This window comes from Scomber scombrus, chromosome 4, assembly GCF_963691925.1.
Source record: "Scomber scombrus chromosome 4, fScoSco1.1, whole genome shotgun sequence".
NCBI lineage: Eukaryota > Metazoa > Chordata > Actinopteri > Scombriformes > Scombridae > Scomber > Scomber scombrus.
Window position 1 is genome coordinate 18652552 of NC_084973.1, and position 12880 is coordinate 18665431.

A 12880-nucleotide genomic window follows, 5' to 3' on the forward strand; every position below is an offset into this window, starting at 1 on the left:
AGCAGCCATACAACCATGCAATTATAATCATGACTACACAAAAATATCTACTACTACTATAAAGGTATCTGTTAAGCATTAGAATTGCTTTATGTGTTTATTTTGTGTGTATGGGTGGGTGTCCAGGTAAGGTATTGCAGACCAAATGGAAACATTGATCACATCATTCAGAATTCAGCTTGATCTTTGTTTTGAGACTGTTTTCATGCCTGGTTGAATATAAAGTAGTCTTCCATCATTAGAAGGAAGGCCATCATAAAAATGTGCTTCTGGTGGAATTAAAACTCTTAAACTGCCGGAACAAGTGAGAATGAGCTCTCAGCGATGAAGGCTATGAAGATATAGTTTTTATAGATAAGATTATTGAGTGTTGGCTGGAAGGCAGGAGAGACAGAAGAGGAATGATGTGACACTGAGCCGCCCCCTCACTCCTGTTGAAAGTTCCTCTCAGTATCTGTCCTCTATATTACTGTAATTAAGTGTTGACAGTGAGACAAAGAACAGAGGTCATGGACCAAAGATCGAAGACATGCTGCATCAGGAGCCTGTTAACTGTTTAATGGACTGTGTTCCCAAATGGGACAGTTGATTAAAACTGCTTTGGGTAATCTCCTTCAGTTGTTTGTGTTCATGTGTGTCTGGATCCAACTCCACAGAAGCTGTGTGCGGTACACAGGATTACAGTGATTTGGAGGCTTATTGGAAATCAAGCCTTAAATTAGTGACTTACAAACTTTTCTTATATGGAGCGACTTCATCTCTTTTATCTGACAAAAGGCCAGGAGGTCTGCTCGTCTTCAAGTTGAAAGCTTTGTTAATTAAAAATCGTGCAGCACTTCAACTGATCATTTACACACAGTGTTGTTTCTGCTGAAGAATAATTGTGGACATGCAATACAAAACACTAAATTAACAATCTTCAAAAAATCTAAGAAGGACACACAGAAAGGATTGCTCAGCTGTAATGAGCGATAAAGAAGCAAAGCTCTTGATGATGAAGTATCCCTTTGAGTTGATAATGATGGTGAGATGCAGGATTAGAAAATGGACTTGTGTGCTTTGTCGTCTTTGATCTGTGCATGCATCAGTGTGTGTATGTGTGCTTACACATGCAGGCATTTGTATGTCTTTTCTTGTGATTATTTGTGTTAGAGGATCTTATCACCTCATGTTTTCATTTTTAAATGATCATTAGGTCTTACAGATTCATTATAGAAATGGGTGCTCATTAAAATGGAGTCCTGTGGGGGTACTGTGTAGCAGCTGCTGTGCATGGTGAATATGGCCAGACCTGGTCTTCACCCCAACATTAACTCTCTTTTTCCTCTCTCTAGAACTCTCTCCTCTTGCTTTCTGTTGGACATTACTGTATGATATATCATCTCCACTATCAGTAACAGGCAAATGCAAGGATGAGATTCCTCTGGTTGCCTGTGGAGAGCAGCAGGGAGAAGTGAAGACAGGTCAATGATAAAGTTTTCACATTGACTCATGCTCACATTAAATCTCTTCATTTCTCCCCCTTTCCCTTCGATCTACCTCTCCTCCAGGGAGCCCAGCCGTCCGACCAGCCTGCTGCCTGCTGACTGGAGCTCAGGACTGGGTTTGGGGAGGGAAGATGAGCCTTTACCTGCAGGGCTAGAGACCCTGCCACTCAGATTGATGCAGCAGGACTGCACTGCTGTCAAAACCCTGCTTTTAAGACTGAGGCGGACACTGCAGGAGGTGGGATACACACAGATACACACAAACATACAGGCTTCTCTTTACATTGGTTTATACTGTACCGAAATGAAGGCAAGGAAGTAAGCTGAAGATTATATCAAAGCATATTATTATATGACTGGTTCATTTTCATTCCTCCTATATCACACTGAATGATCCTTCTCAAGTCTTCTCATGTTATGAATGCATCAAATTGTTTTAAACCAGGAAGGTTAAGGGGTTAGAAAATAATATGGAGCAACTGCAAAACAGTACAGTGTTCACTGACAAATTCTTGACTCCCTTGTTTTTATCCATGAAATCATCTCCAAAGTGGATGCTTTTCCGCCTTTCAAAGGTCTCTGTAATCCTTTTATTTTGTTAATTTAATCATGCTTACTTGAGCGTCTGCCATCATATTCTTTATATTCACACACACATACATACACTGCATACACTCACACATTAATCCCCCTGTTTCAGAGTATCACTGTGCTCTTTAAATGCTTAAGCCTGCTTAAAGCAAATGTTTTACCTCAGGCCATGAGGCCATCTCAGTGAGAATGTAGGAAACCAGTAAAATTACATCCACACCATTATAGCAGTGATTAGCTGTAATGGTCACTTAGGAAAGCACTGACACGTTGCAAAAGCTGCACAAGGTTTAACTGCCAAACTGTAAAAACCAGGGAACCATATTGTGAATCACAATGTGTAGTCATGCAGTATCTTTAACTGTCGTACTGCTTTACACCACAATGTAAATGGAAGGTAAAAGTATTCTTGCTTTTAAACATTTTTTGAAGAAATACATTTGTTGCAAATTTGATTGTATGCTTTTTTTTTTGGGGTAATTACAATTTTCAGAGAGCTTGACATGTGACAAAATATCCATCCACAAATGTGCACAACCACCAAATGAACATGCAGTTTCAGTTAAGAGTAGTTAAATACAGTTTAGTTACATTTTTTTAAGCTTCATAAACACAATTGAAGAAGTAATTTGGAAGCTGTTTTTTTGCGGGCATTTAATACATTGTGTTGTGTATGTTTTGCTTTGGAAAGTGCTCATATTTTTGCTAATATCTTTGTCACTGTATTTTTAAAGTGTATGAAACATTTACATACCAAAGAGATGCTAAGGAAGTTGAGCTGACAGAACACCCATTAGCACTGTCTGGCTGTTGTTTTCTTGTCATCTACATGTGGGTTACTGACCCCTACCGAACACAGCAATATTATACAGACACACACTCGCAAATACAAATACACAGAAAGACATATTAAAGGCTGACCAGGCCTTCCCTAACACCCCGCCATTAGTACCTCTAAACTAAGATCAAAGCTAACTGTGAGGACCTATCTGTGAATTACAGTCTACAGAGGCATATGTATGCTTTTCTCTCTCTCTCTCTTTCTCTCTCTCTCTACTGATCATCGCTCTCTCTACTGACTCTCTCTCTGTTCTATTTTCTCCCAAGACCACAGTCAGAGAGACATGAGACATAAAAATGTTAAAATAATAATTAGAGACAGAGATTGAAGTAGTGATGGAGAGACTAAAAGGAGTGCAAGGGAGAGAGAGAGAGAGAGAGAGAGAGAGAGTACACAGCAGCAGAACATGAATATGAAAGAGGAGATACTTTGCCCTCTTTGCTTGCTCTGTTGTGTCATTAACTTGCAAATTTTGTTACCTTCCATCAGTGGATGTAATCCATTCTGCACCAAGGGGAGGGTGACTCGGCATGTCTGTATGCTTAGCATTTTATTTGCTTGACCTTCTGTTATTGAGCCCTAGTCTTCTGTTCTTTTCTTTTGTTTACCTCCCTAACTTGTCTTCTCTCCTCTCACCTCATCTCCTCTCCTCTCCTCTCCTCTCCTCTCCTCTCCTCTCCTCTCCTGTCCTCTCCTGTCCTCTCCTCTCCTCTCCTACTGTCGCTAACACAAAACATAGCACTGCCCTGTGTCAGGTACCTTCAAAAAAACTGGAACGACCAGGAAATCTTTCAAAGAGGCAACAATTACCATAAATGACTCATACAGCGTAATCTAACAGTTTTTAAGCCAGGCGATCAAATCCTTGAATCCAATATTTATCTCATTATCTTCTAGTTTTTCTGCATCTGTTCTACTCTGTGCCAGCAGTCAGCAACAGTAGCAAATGCTGTTGAACTTTCAAAGACCCTCTTAAAAGATGGTTTAAAAGTACAGTACAATTGAGCCACTAATATAGTGAAAAATACATTGATTGAAAGATTGAATTTTACATGATAACTAGGAAGAGATACTGGCACTCTATTAAGCTTTTTGTTTTTACATGGGTACACTTACTTTAGTCAATAAACAGCCAGGTTTGTTTTACAAAAATGTTGCTGAGAAAAAATGAGCCATGGTCCTACATTACTCACATACTACATGCGTTAAGCTACAGTGTGTACTGTAGTTTTTCCCATGAAAGGATGTGGCTCATTTTTAAAGAGCAATATGACCAACTGAGGCAGCAAATGAAAAAAAAAATGTCTGTGCTTAAATGCATATGCTAAGTGCAGTTATGTTAGCCAACTTCATTTATAAAGTAAATGTAAAGTAATGTTGCTGAAGTAACCAGGAAACCTGGATAATGTACAGAGACTAAAAAGTAATAAAACATGCCAGTTAAATCATGGCTGCTGTCAAAAAGTGACAAAAAATTGACAAAAAAGTGAATGTCTTATGGAAAACATAGAACAGTGATTATTATTACAGAGACCTGTATAACCAACAGGCCAGATAATGCATAACAGCTGATTATATCTAGTGTATCATATTTCAGAACTTTGCATATTTTAGCCAGCTGTATAGATCTACCCTTGATTTATTTCTCTTTCTGCTGTGTATCCTGTTGGTTGTACAGAGGAGCATTTTTAAAACGCCACTCTCCATGTGTGCATTAATGTTGCCTAACACAATGATCCCCATTTGTCAATGTCAGCTATGGATTCAAGCAAAACTGTGACTGTCCCATTTTGTACAGCATCTACTCACAGTCTTTGTGGGCATGGTTGTGCAATATTAACACACGCACTGCCAGGCCCTGTTAGCTCTGCAGCCCCTCTATCCATCGCAGCGACTTGTACCCCCGAGGCAGCTGCTTGACTTGTGGCAGCAGCTTATTCTTGCTGCCTCGACCAAATCTTTTCTGCAATGTAGTTGTTACAAGGTTAGCTGTGGATAATGATAAAAATGTTGTTGAAAATGCTGTTGCACAGTGCATTTTACACAGTGGGATTCATCATTGCAGCCATCATTTCACCAGGTTTTGGAAAGAAGCAGAATTCGCCAGGTGTAGTAGCTGGATAATAAGTCATCAACATGAGTAAAAACTTGGGTGAACTCTTACAATATATATATATAATCGGAGGGTGTGTTGAGCTATTTCCTACACAGAGTCAGTTCCAAACAATTTTATATTAAAAGAAAAACTCCTGAGGCCCAGTCTTAATAAACACACGCATCTTACCCACACATAGTCAGTCTTTCCAATTCAAAGCACTCACCCTGTGTTTTTCAAAGAACTCACTAAATTGCATGACAGTATGTTGTTCATGTATGTTGATAAAAAGCCAAATGTCAATGAGAGAGAGTGGGCTTGAATGCGCCTTGAGTTATTTAAAGGTTTTTGTTTCTTGATTTAACTGATGTGTGGATGTGATTAAAGGGGTGTATCAAACTACCAAACCTGCTTTCCTTTCTCAGGCCATTCATCATCTTTAGACATTTTGCTTCTGGGAAATGCAAGTCATTAAATCCAGAGCTCCCAGGCAGCTTCCCTCATTCTTAAATCTGAAAGGCTTTTTACTGAACCGCAGCTAATTGTGGGGACAGTTGTGTGTTAAGGCCTGTGGGACAGGGGTGACCTTAAAGAGTGTATGTGTATGTGTGAGAAAGAGAGAGAGAGTGTGTGTGTGTGTGGATATCAGTGAGTGTGCGCCTGTCTCTATACATGGAGAAAGGCATTGATCACCGATGACACATTGAGGGCCTGACGCCATAGCACACCTATAATTCTGATAGGGAGGTATGCTTCTTTAAAAGGTCGGCCAAACTAATAAACCACCAAATTTGTGCTGTGCAAAGATTTGGGGTTTCGCAGAGCTACCTTCAAACTTGAAAGTAGGCCAAAAATGTGACTGAAGTATCAGTGTTTTAGCTTAATTAGCATCTTTTTAGGGTGTGTTGATTACAAATATGGTCCTCAACCTCTAACAACAAAGGGGATGTCTTGCATATTAATCTCCAAGAGGGCAGCAGATGGCAAGAAGACCTTACTAGAAAGTCGAGTGTCGAGTGTGTGGAGCATGGACTATGCTCATACTTCACTTTACCTCTCCGTGTCCGTTGTCACAGATTTGTCATGTATCTTGTCATATCCTCCCTGTGTGTGCTGTCATGTCCTTACCATGCCACATTACATCACTATCTGCAGTCCTGGCTTAAGACATGATTTTATCATCTCCCACTCTCCCATCTGTCCTATCATGAGCCCTCACAAGTGACATTTAGACCATCCTCTGCTCTGTCTTGTGTGTGTGTCCGTGTGTGTGTGTGTGTATGCATGTGACAGAACGTGCACCCATTGTCACGTGAATGTATGTACTGTATTCAGCTTGCTTGCTTGTGTGTGTGTGTGTGCCTGCGTGCGTGTGTGTGTGTGTGTGTTTTGGAACCCCCTCAGAGCCCGTGCTCTCTGACTAGTAGACACCTGTGTCAAGGAGCAGAGCCAAATTGTGTCTGATCACAGCTGGCATTAGAAAACAGAGATTATATAAGAAACCAGGTGACAAAATACAAGTTACAGCATGAAATTGTATTTACACAGCTGTTCACAGCCCATCTTGTCTGAAAACAAATTTTCTGACATGTCATGAACCAGAGATGCCCGAAAACTACAGATGAACTAAATGACTCTGCTGATATTCTGCCAAAAAATTTACTACATAAAAAGCTTTACGATACTGCAGCCTGAATGAAAATCTGCCTTAATAGAACACGTCTATCATACTTCCTCTATTTTCTGATTGAATTAGTTGCCAGACTTTCAGGTGAGCTGTAATTCCAGTACTGCTTAACAACAAAATTAGATTTAATTTCATATGCTTTAATTCTGTTACAAACAGAATCCTGAAAATAAAGATTCTGTGCACAACACTAGCTTACCAGCAACACTTGCAATGCGTATCACCAACCTCATCTTGATAATGTTATCTTAATGTTTATGCTTTTTGTCTTCTACAGAGCGCAGAGACAAGTCCTGCCAGCAGCCTACAGTCTCTACCCATTAGCCCTTGCAGTGAAAAGTCCCTCCCATTTAAGGTAACCCTAAAGTAGACCATTTTATGTAGTTTTATGGATTGGTACAATGTTGTGTATGTGGAGTGTGCTAAGATGAAGTATGAATGTGCTGGTGTGCGAGAGAGAAATCATTTAAATGTTTTTTCTTGTAATTTGTTAGCAAGTTTATTCATTTGTTAGCAGGATAGATGTTTACAAGTATCTTGCTAACACATAGACTAACAAAAAAGAACAAAGAAGAGAATATAATCGGGTTTTAAATGACGATAAATGTAGAACACACGTAAAAGAGCCCTACTGTATAAATATTTGCATTACAGTATTAACATACTTAAGCATTAGTGTGAAAAAATAATAGTTAAGTGCATGATAAATGACTCTTCTTTGCTCTAATCTGGTTAACACAAACACACACTCTCTTTAAGTACAGGGAAACTCAAATTAAGTATTAAAAGCTTACACAGTACACTGCTGTTGTAAACAAACACAGTATTTTTGTCATGCTCTGTTGTTGTTCTTTTAGGTAATGCCACAAATAAAACTATACAGTGGGCAACATTTCATCACACAAACCTCGACTACACTGATCCAGCCAACAGTTTGTCTGTAATCAACTGAATCTTCCTTTGATCCACGTGCCCCCTTCAGTTTTGCTCATATGAGAACAATAAACAGCCCTTTTATCCACATCAGCTCCTAATGAGTCGTAGAGAGATCAAGCAGGGAAAAGAGGAGCAGAGAGGCAATGGATGGATGTGGAAGTGAGGGGGAACGATAAAGAAAGACAGTAACAAAAAGAGTGATAAAAAGGGAGAGAGGTGGGGATAAACTGAAAGAGACGGGCAAAGTGCCTTGCTTGGCTTGACAGGTCTCAGACCCCCTCCGTCAACCTAGGACATCAGAGCTGTGCGATCTAGATGAGATGTATTCATCTCTGCAGGGTGTGTGTGTGTGTGTGTGTGTGTGTGTGTGTGTGTGTGTAAGAGTGTGAGAGTGAGTGCTCAAGTATGTGCTTGTGTGTGTCTGTGCAGGGTTTAGGCTTACCAAGGAAGGGCTTTCGTCAAGCTTTTCTCTGGGATTTATTTGGGTGGCAGCAGAGTTCTTGTTAGATTGAGGCAAGAGGAGGAGAAGGAATGATACTCTTCAACTCTGTGGTACTTTATAAGGCCTGTGGTGGTGTTTTATTGAACTGTGCCATACTGAAAGTTGCGTCTAAAGCACTTTTCAGACGTGGAATACGTCATATTGCTACTTCATCGAACTGTCATTTGGACATGGATGGGTTTTACAATAATGTCCCTACATCTAGACATGAGAGGACATTTATGGAAAGAGATGATACTCGCGGGATATTTGGGTTATTTCTTCTTCATTCACAAGCTGCATCACTGATGGGTTTTAAAACTTATTTTACTGTTGAAGCTTTAATGAATGGCCAGCATGAGTGCAAGATGCTCCCGCCTGTTTCAGTGAATCTACCTCTACTTTCATCTTCATCATTTAACAGTATTAGAGAGTGAATTTAGGTAGTTGTTTTACGGGGCAATTACGGGCAATCATCGAAAGACAGAATGTGAAGTTATCTCTCTCACCGATCTGAATTGAAAAGATGAATCTCCTGCTGATTTATTAAATTGATTTTGCACATAGGAGATGAGATATATGAGATCGAGATGTTACATTTATTACTGTAATAGTAAGACCCACATTTCTCTCTGTGCGTGTTTTACCTTCTGCTGCTGCAGCTTTTATGTTAATCTGACAGCATTCAATTAAGACTTGTGCCCTGTTGAAAGTGATGTGGTCCGCCCTATTGAGATTGCATTGTGACTATTTATGTTAATGTGACCATGGTTCTTGGACATTAGACCAACATGTTTAATAGGCATCAGTTTAACATAACGGGGTACATGTCAGAAAAAAGGTTAATATTTTGGCTTCCTCCGGTCACATAAATGGATATACAAAAGGGTATAGAAAAATAGTCCAGTAAAACACAACCACAAACCACGGCCTCAGTATTTGACAACGTGCCAGCAAATATTGGGCATGGCTTTTTATTGAATGTTATACTGTAGTTTGTGTATGTATGTAAGCGTGTGCATGTGTTTGCATCAGTGTACTGTAGACCCGCATACAGTCATTTCTGTTGGTGCAATTTGTCACAGTGGCTTAGTTAGTGTAGATTTATTGTGTGTGTGCGTGTGTGTGTGTCCGTGTGCGTGTGCGAATACGTGCCCTCTTTATTGACCTACATGGAATATTGTGGCAGCTGGATGATAAGGAAAAATTAAAAATGTAGGGTGAGACACAGCATGAGGACACAGGCCACGGCTCAAACTCTCTGGTGGAGGACAGTGTTCAGATGGACGGACAGCGAAGGTTGATGTGGGAGAGGTAGTTCTGTGAGGAAAAAGAGAGAGGAAAATGTTCGAGGAAAACAAGCCAAACCACATACTGCAAGACCTGATCAGTCTGTGAATAAAGCCTACAGTGTATAGAGTAGTGTGGGTTGATAATCTTGTGCTAAAGTGTATATCACTCATATAAAAACTCTACTGGTTTGACATGTTTTAGCTGAATTCCTGATAATCTATGAAGGATATTTACTGAGGAAATGCTTGTATATGTGTATTTATGTATAAATACAGTATAATGTATATATATTTGGGACATTTTTTTTGTGTGGCATTTTTGCCTTAATTGGACAGTGGACAGTGAAGAGGTAGACAGGAAACAAGATAGATAAATGGGAATTAACTGCTATAAAGGTCCCTAGCTGGAATTGAACCAGAGATGTTGCAGTTATTTGTTATGTGCTGTAACCATTTGGCTAGCAGGCCGCTCCATATTGATAGATATTCAGTGAAACTGGGTTGGGGTGGAAGAAAAATTAGAGAGTTAGACAATTATAGATGTCTGTCTTATTTCTTAGTTAATAAGAAAACCTATGCTCCAGACAATTCAATTGTTCATAAAGTTGTTGTTTTTTTCAGAAGTATTGATTATCTATGAAGCATTCATCCTAAATATCCTGAACCTCCTCTTTCCTACCCTGGAGGGGAGAGAGATCAAGGAGCTAAAGGAGAGGCAGTGGTGTCGAGAGTAAAATAGCAGAGAGAAAGCAGCAAGAGTTGGATGAGTTCGGGTTAGGCAGTAGATGGAAAAAGGTAGAGAAAGTCGAGAGTAATGTCTGTTTGTGTGTGTGGGAGAATGAGTAACAAGGTGGGAGGTAAAGTGTAACCTTTTGACAGAGCAAGTAGAGAAGAGCAAAGAAATAACACAAAGATGTAGAAGACATATTGCATGAGAAAATAGTTGAAATGCTGAGAATAGGACATTGTTCAACACGGCTCTGATAGATTGAGGAGAAAAGCGATGAGGAAGAAAGCGAGGAAGCTTCCGTTGAAGCGCATATGCAAGGAATACATTCAGTTCAATGGCATGAAGTTAGATAACTGAGTAAAAGAGGAAAAAATGAATACAGGAGTGCAAAAGATGTAGGTGAGAGAGAGCGAAAATGAGGAAATAGCATGAGGAGGAGGGTGGTAGAGAAAGTGGGAAGGGAGGGCAAGAAGAAAAAGAGGGATTGAGGGAGGGGCGAGAAGAAGAGAATGTGTCCTGGCACTCCAGAAAACGACTCTGTGGGTGTAAAAATAATTTACGGTAGCCACCTGAGAGGCTGCAGTGTCACAGTGTGCCCTAGTTTAATTTAGACCCAATGCATATGACATGATTTTTACCAGGTTTTGTCCCAGTTAAAGTGTTCTACTGTATTTTAGAAGACGTAGAGATGAAGTAAAACGCTCACACTACAGCTGTTGCCAGAGGTGTAATCAGACCAGCACGAAGGCTGCGACATTTTTACCTAATTTCTTGACGTTTTGTGTACACTCACCTTTGATACAGCGGACAGGAGGGGCATCTTTTTATAGTGAAATATTTATCATCGTGTCAGATGTTGTAAAATTAGGAATTAATAATTTATAATTATAATGAATGTGAATTTATAATTGTAGAATCTTTGCCACCCGCAGTATGGAGAAGGTTGCAGTATGGGAGGGTTAAAAAGATACACGAGTGAAGAAAACATTTCATGTGTGTATGTCCTGATAAACAAGAACACAAATGTCAATGTATACAAAATGTTGTTCATGAAAAAGCAGAAGCACAAAACAAACTGCCTGCCTGAACTTTGTCTCTCTCCATCTTTGTCTTCTTTTTCTGGCTCGCTCTTTACAAGTAACCTTTTCCCCATACAGTGTCTCTATCTTTTCTCTGAGCTTCACACTCACAGCTAGGATGGCCAGTTTCTCTCACACACACTTTCACAAAGTGATGTGTGTTACTGTCAAAAGAATTCTCAGAAATCACTGCTCCATTTTATCTGTAAAAAATTCTGTTCCTTCATATCAGTTTGATATCGTACAGTAAAATCTAAACTCATAATTATAAAACTTGAATTAGGCCTTTTACATTTTAAATTATTTATTACACTAACATCTTAGAAAGCCAGTTAAGTCTGAGGCGGGTTGCACAAAGATGATGACTAAATGGATTTAAGCCTAAAAAGTTAGCTAGCCTAACCCCCTAACCCCAGGCCGTCTCTGAACTTTACACCTGTGTTTCTATAACAACAATCCATGACTCCTGCTGATACGCGTAAAACAAGCCGACTGTTGGGGAATGAGCACTGACAAGGAAAATAACTTTTAGAAAGCATTAGCACCTTCGATATATTATTTCTGCTACCGCAGCACTCATCTCTGATTATTCACTGTCAAATGTCCTTGTAAGTATTAAAATGATTCCAGGAGACATACTTTAGAGTTTCTGCTGATGTGAATGGAGTTGAGCAGTTTAAACTGTTGGGTCAGACTGTGCTTTTTTAGTTTCAAAAGAGTCTTAATTCACTCAAATGACACGGTAAGGTAATCCCTCTTAAAATAGTCAAGATTGAATTATAGTCTGACTGTGTATTAGATCTAATCCATGGTTTATCTGTGTGCAACCAGTCACTTCATGTTTTACTTTGTCACTTGTGGGCTCCTGTTTCTGCATCTTGAAATATAGTGGAAATATTGTATTTAATTGTTATTATTTTTATGACCACTTACTTATACTATTTTTTTTTATAAATGTCAGTGTTAGTTCCAGACAAAAGGCAGCTCAGTGACTCCTGTTACATTTTAGGAGGCAGGGCAGGTGACGTCTTTCCTTTATTTCATACTGCATAAATATTACACAACGGCTTTGACAGGTTACCTAACAGTTTCTGTGTGAGGTGTCAGCTTTACTGCTTTTTGAGGTGCTTGAGACTGAGCACATGACTGCCTCTGTTTATCAGACACAACAGGCCCCCCAGTTTTATACAGGAGGCTCACATTGTCACAGCTTTTTATGTATGTATCTAGATGCACACATTTGATCAGTACTGTGGAAGCTGCTGTATCCTAACAATGTGGGAAGGTAATAATCACCTGTTCTTCATATTAACAAAGGTCACAGTTCTCTGACATGATACTGTATCTATATGTATATGTGACACATTTTTCATCACCTCCTCTCCTTTTTTTACACTTAAGAAGCCTCTCTCACCCTCTTCTGTCAGTACGCATAAATAGTTTGTTATTAAAGTTTGATTATGATGTGATGTGAAAAAAAGGCAGGCAGAAATAAACTAAACATAGACAGCAGGCAGACAGATGAAAAGACAGGAGACATAGAGAGATAATTCACATCAGAGGTAATGAACCACACTAACCTACGCCAAGTCAGTGTGTGCAGGTTTGTGTGTGTTTTTTTTAAAAGATCAAGCTATGTATACACAGTTAAGAGGCAGGTA

At 39.5% G+C, this 12880-nt stretch overlaps 1 protein-coding gene across 1 annotated transcript in view; it reads left to right on the top strand.

Moving 5' to 3' along the window:
• The window catches only part of ccser1 (coiled-coil serine-rich protein 1), a 138267-nt gene that overhangs the window by 64845 nt on the left and 60542 nt on the right, over nucleotides 1–12880 (top strand). The window contains exons 7-8 of the mRNA XM_062417320.1: nucleotides 1551–1725; nucleotides 6979–7056. Of these exons, the coding sequence (XP_062273304.1) occupies nucleotides 1551–1725; nucleotides 6979–7056 (253 nt within the window). The remainder of the gene's footprint in view (nucleotides 1–1550; nucleotides 1726–6978; nucleotides 7057–12880) is intronic.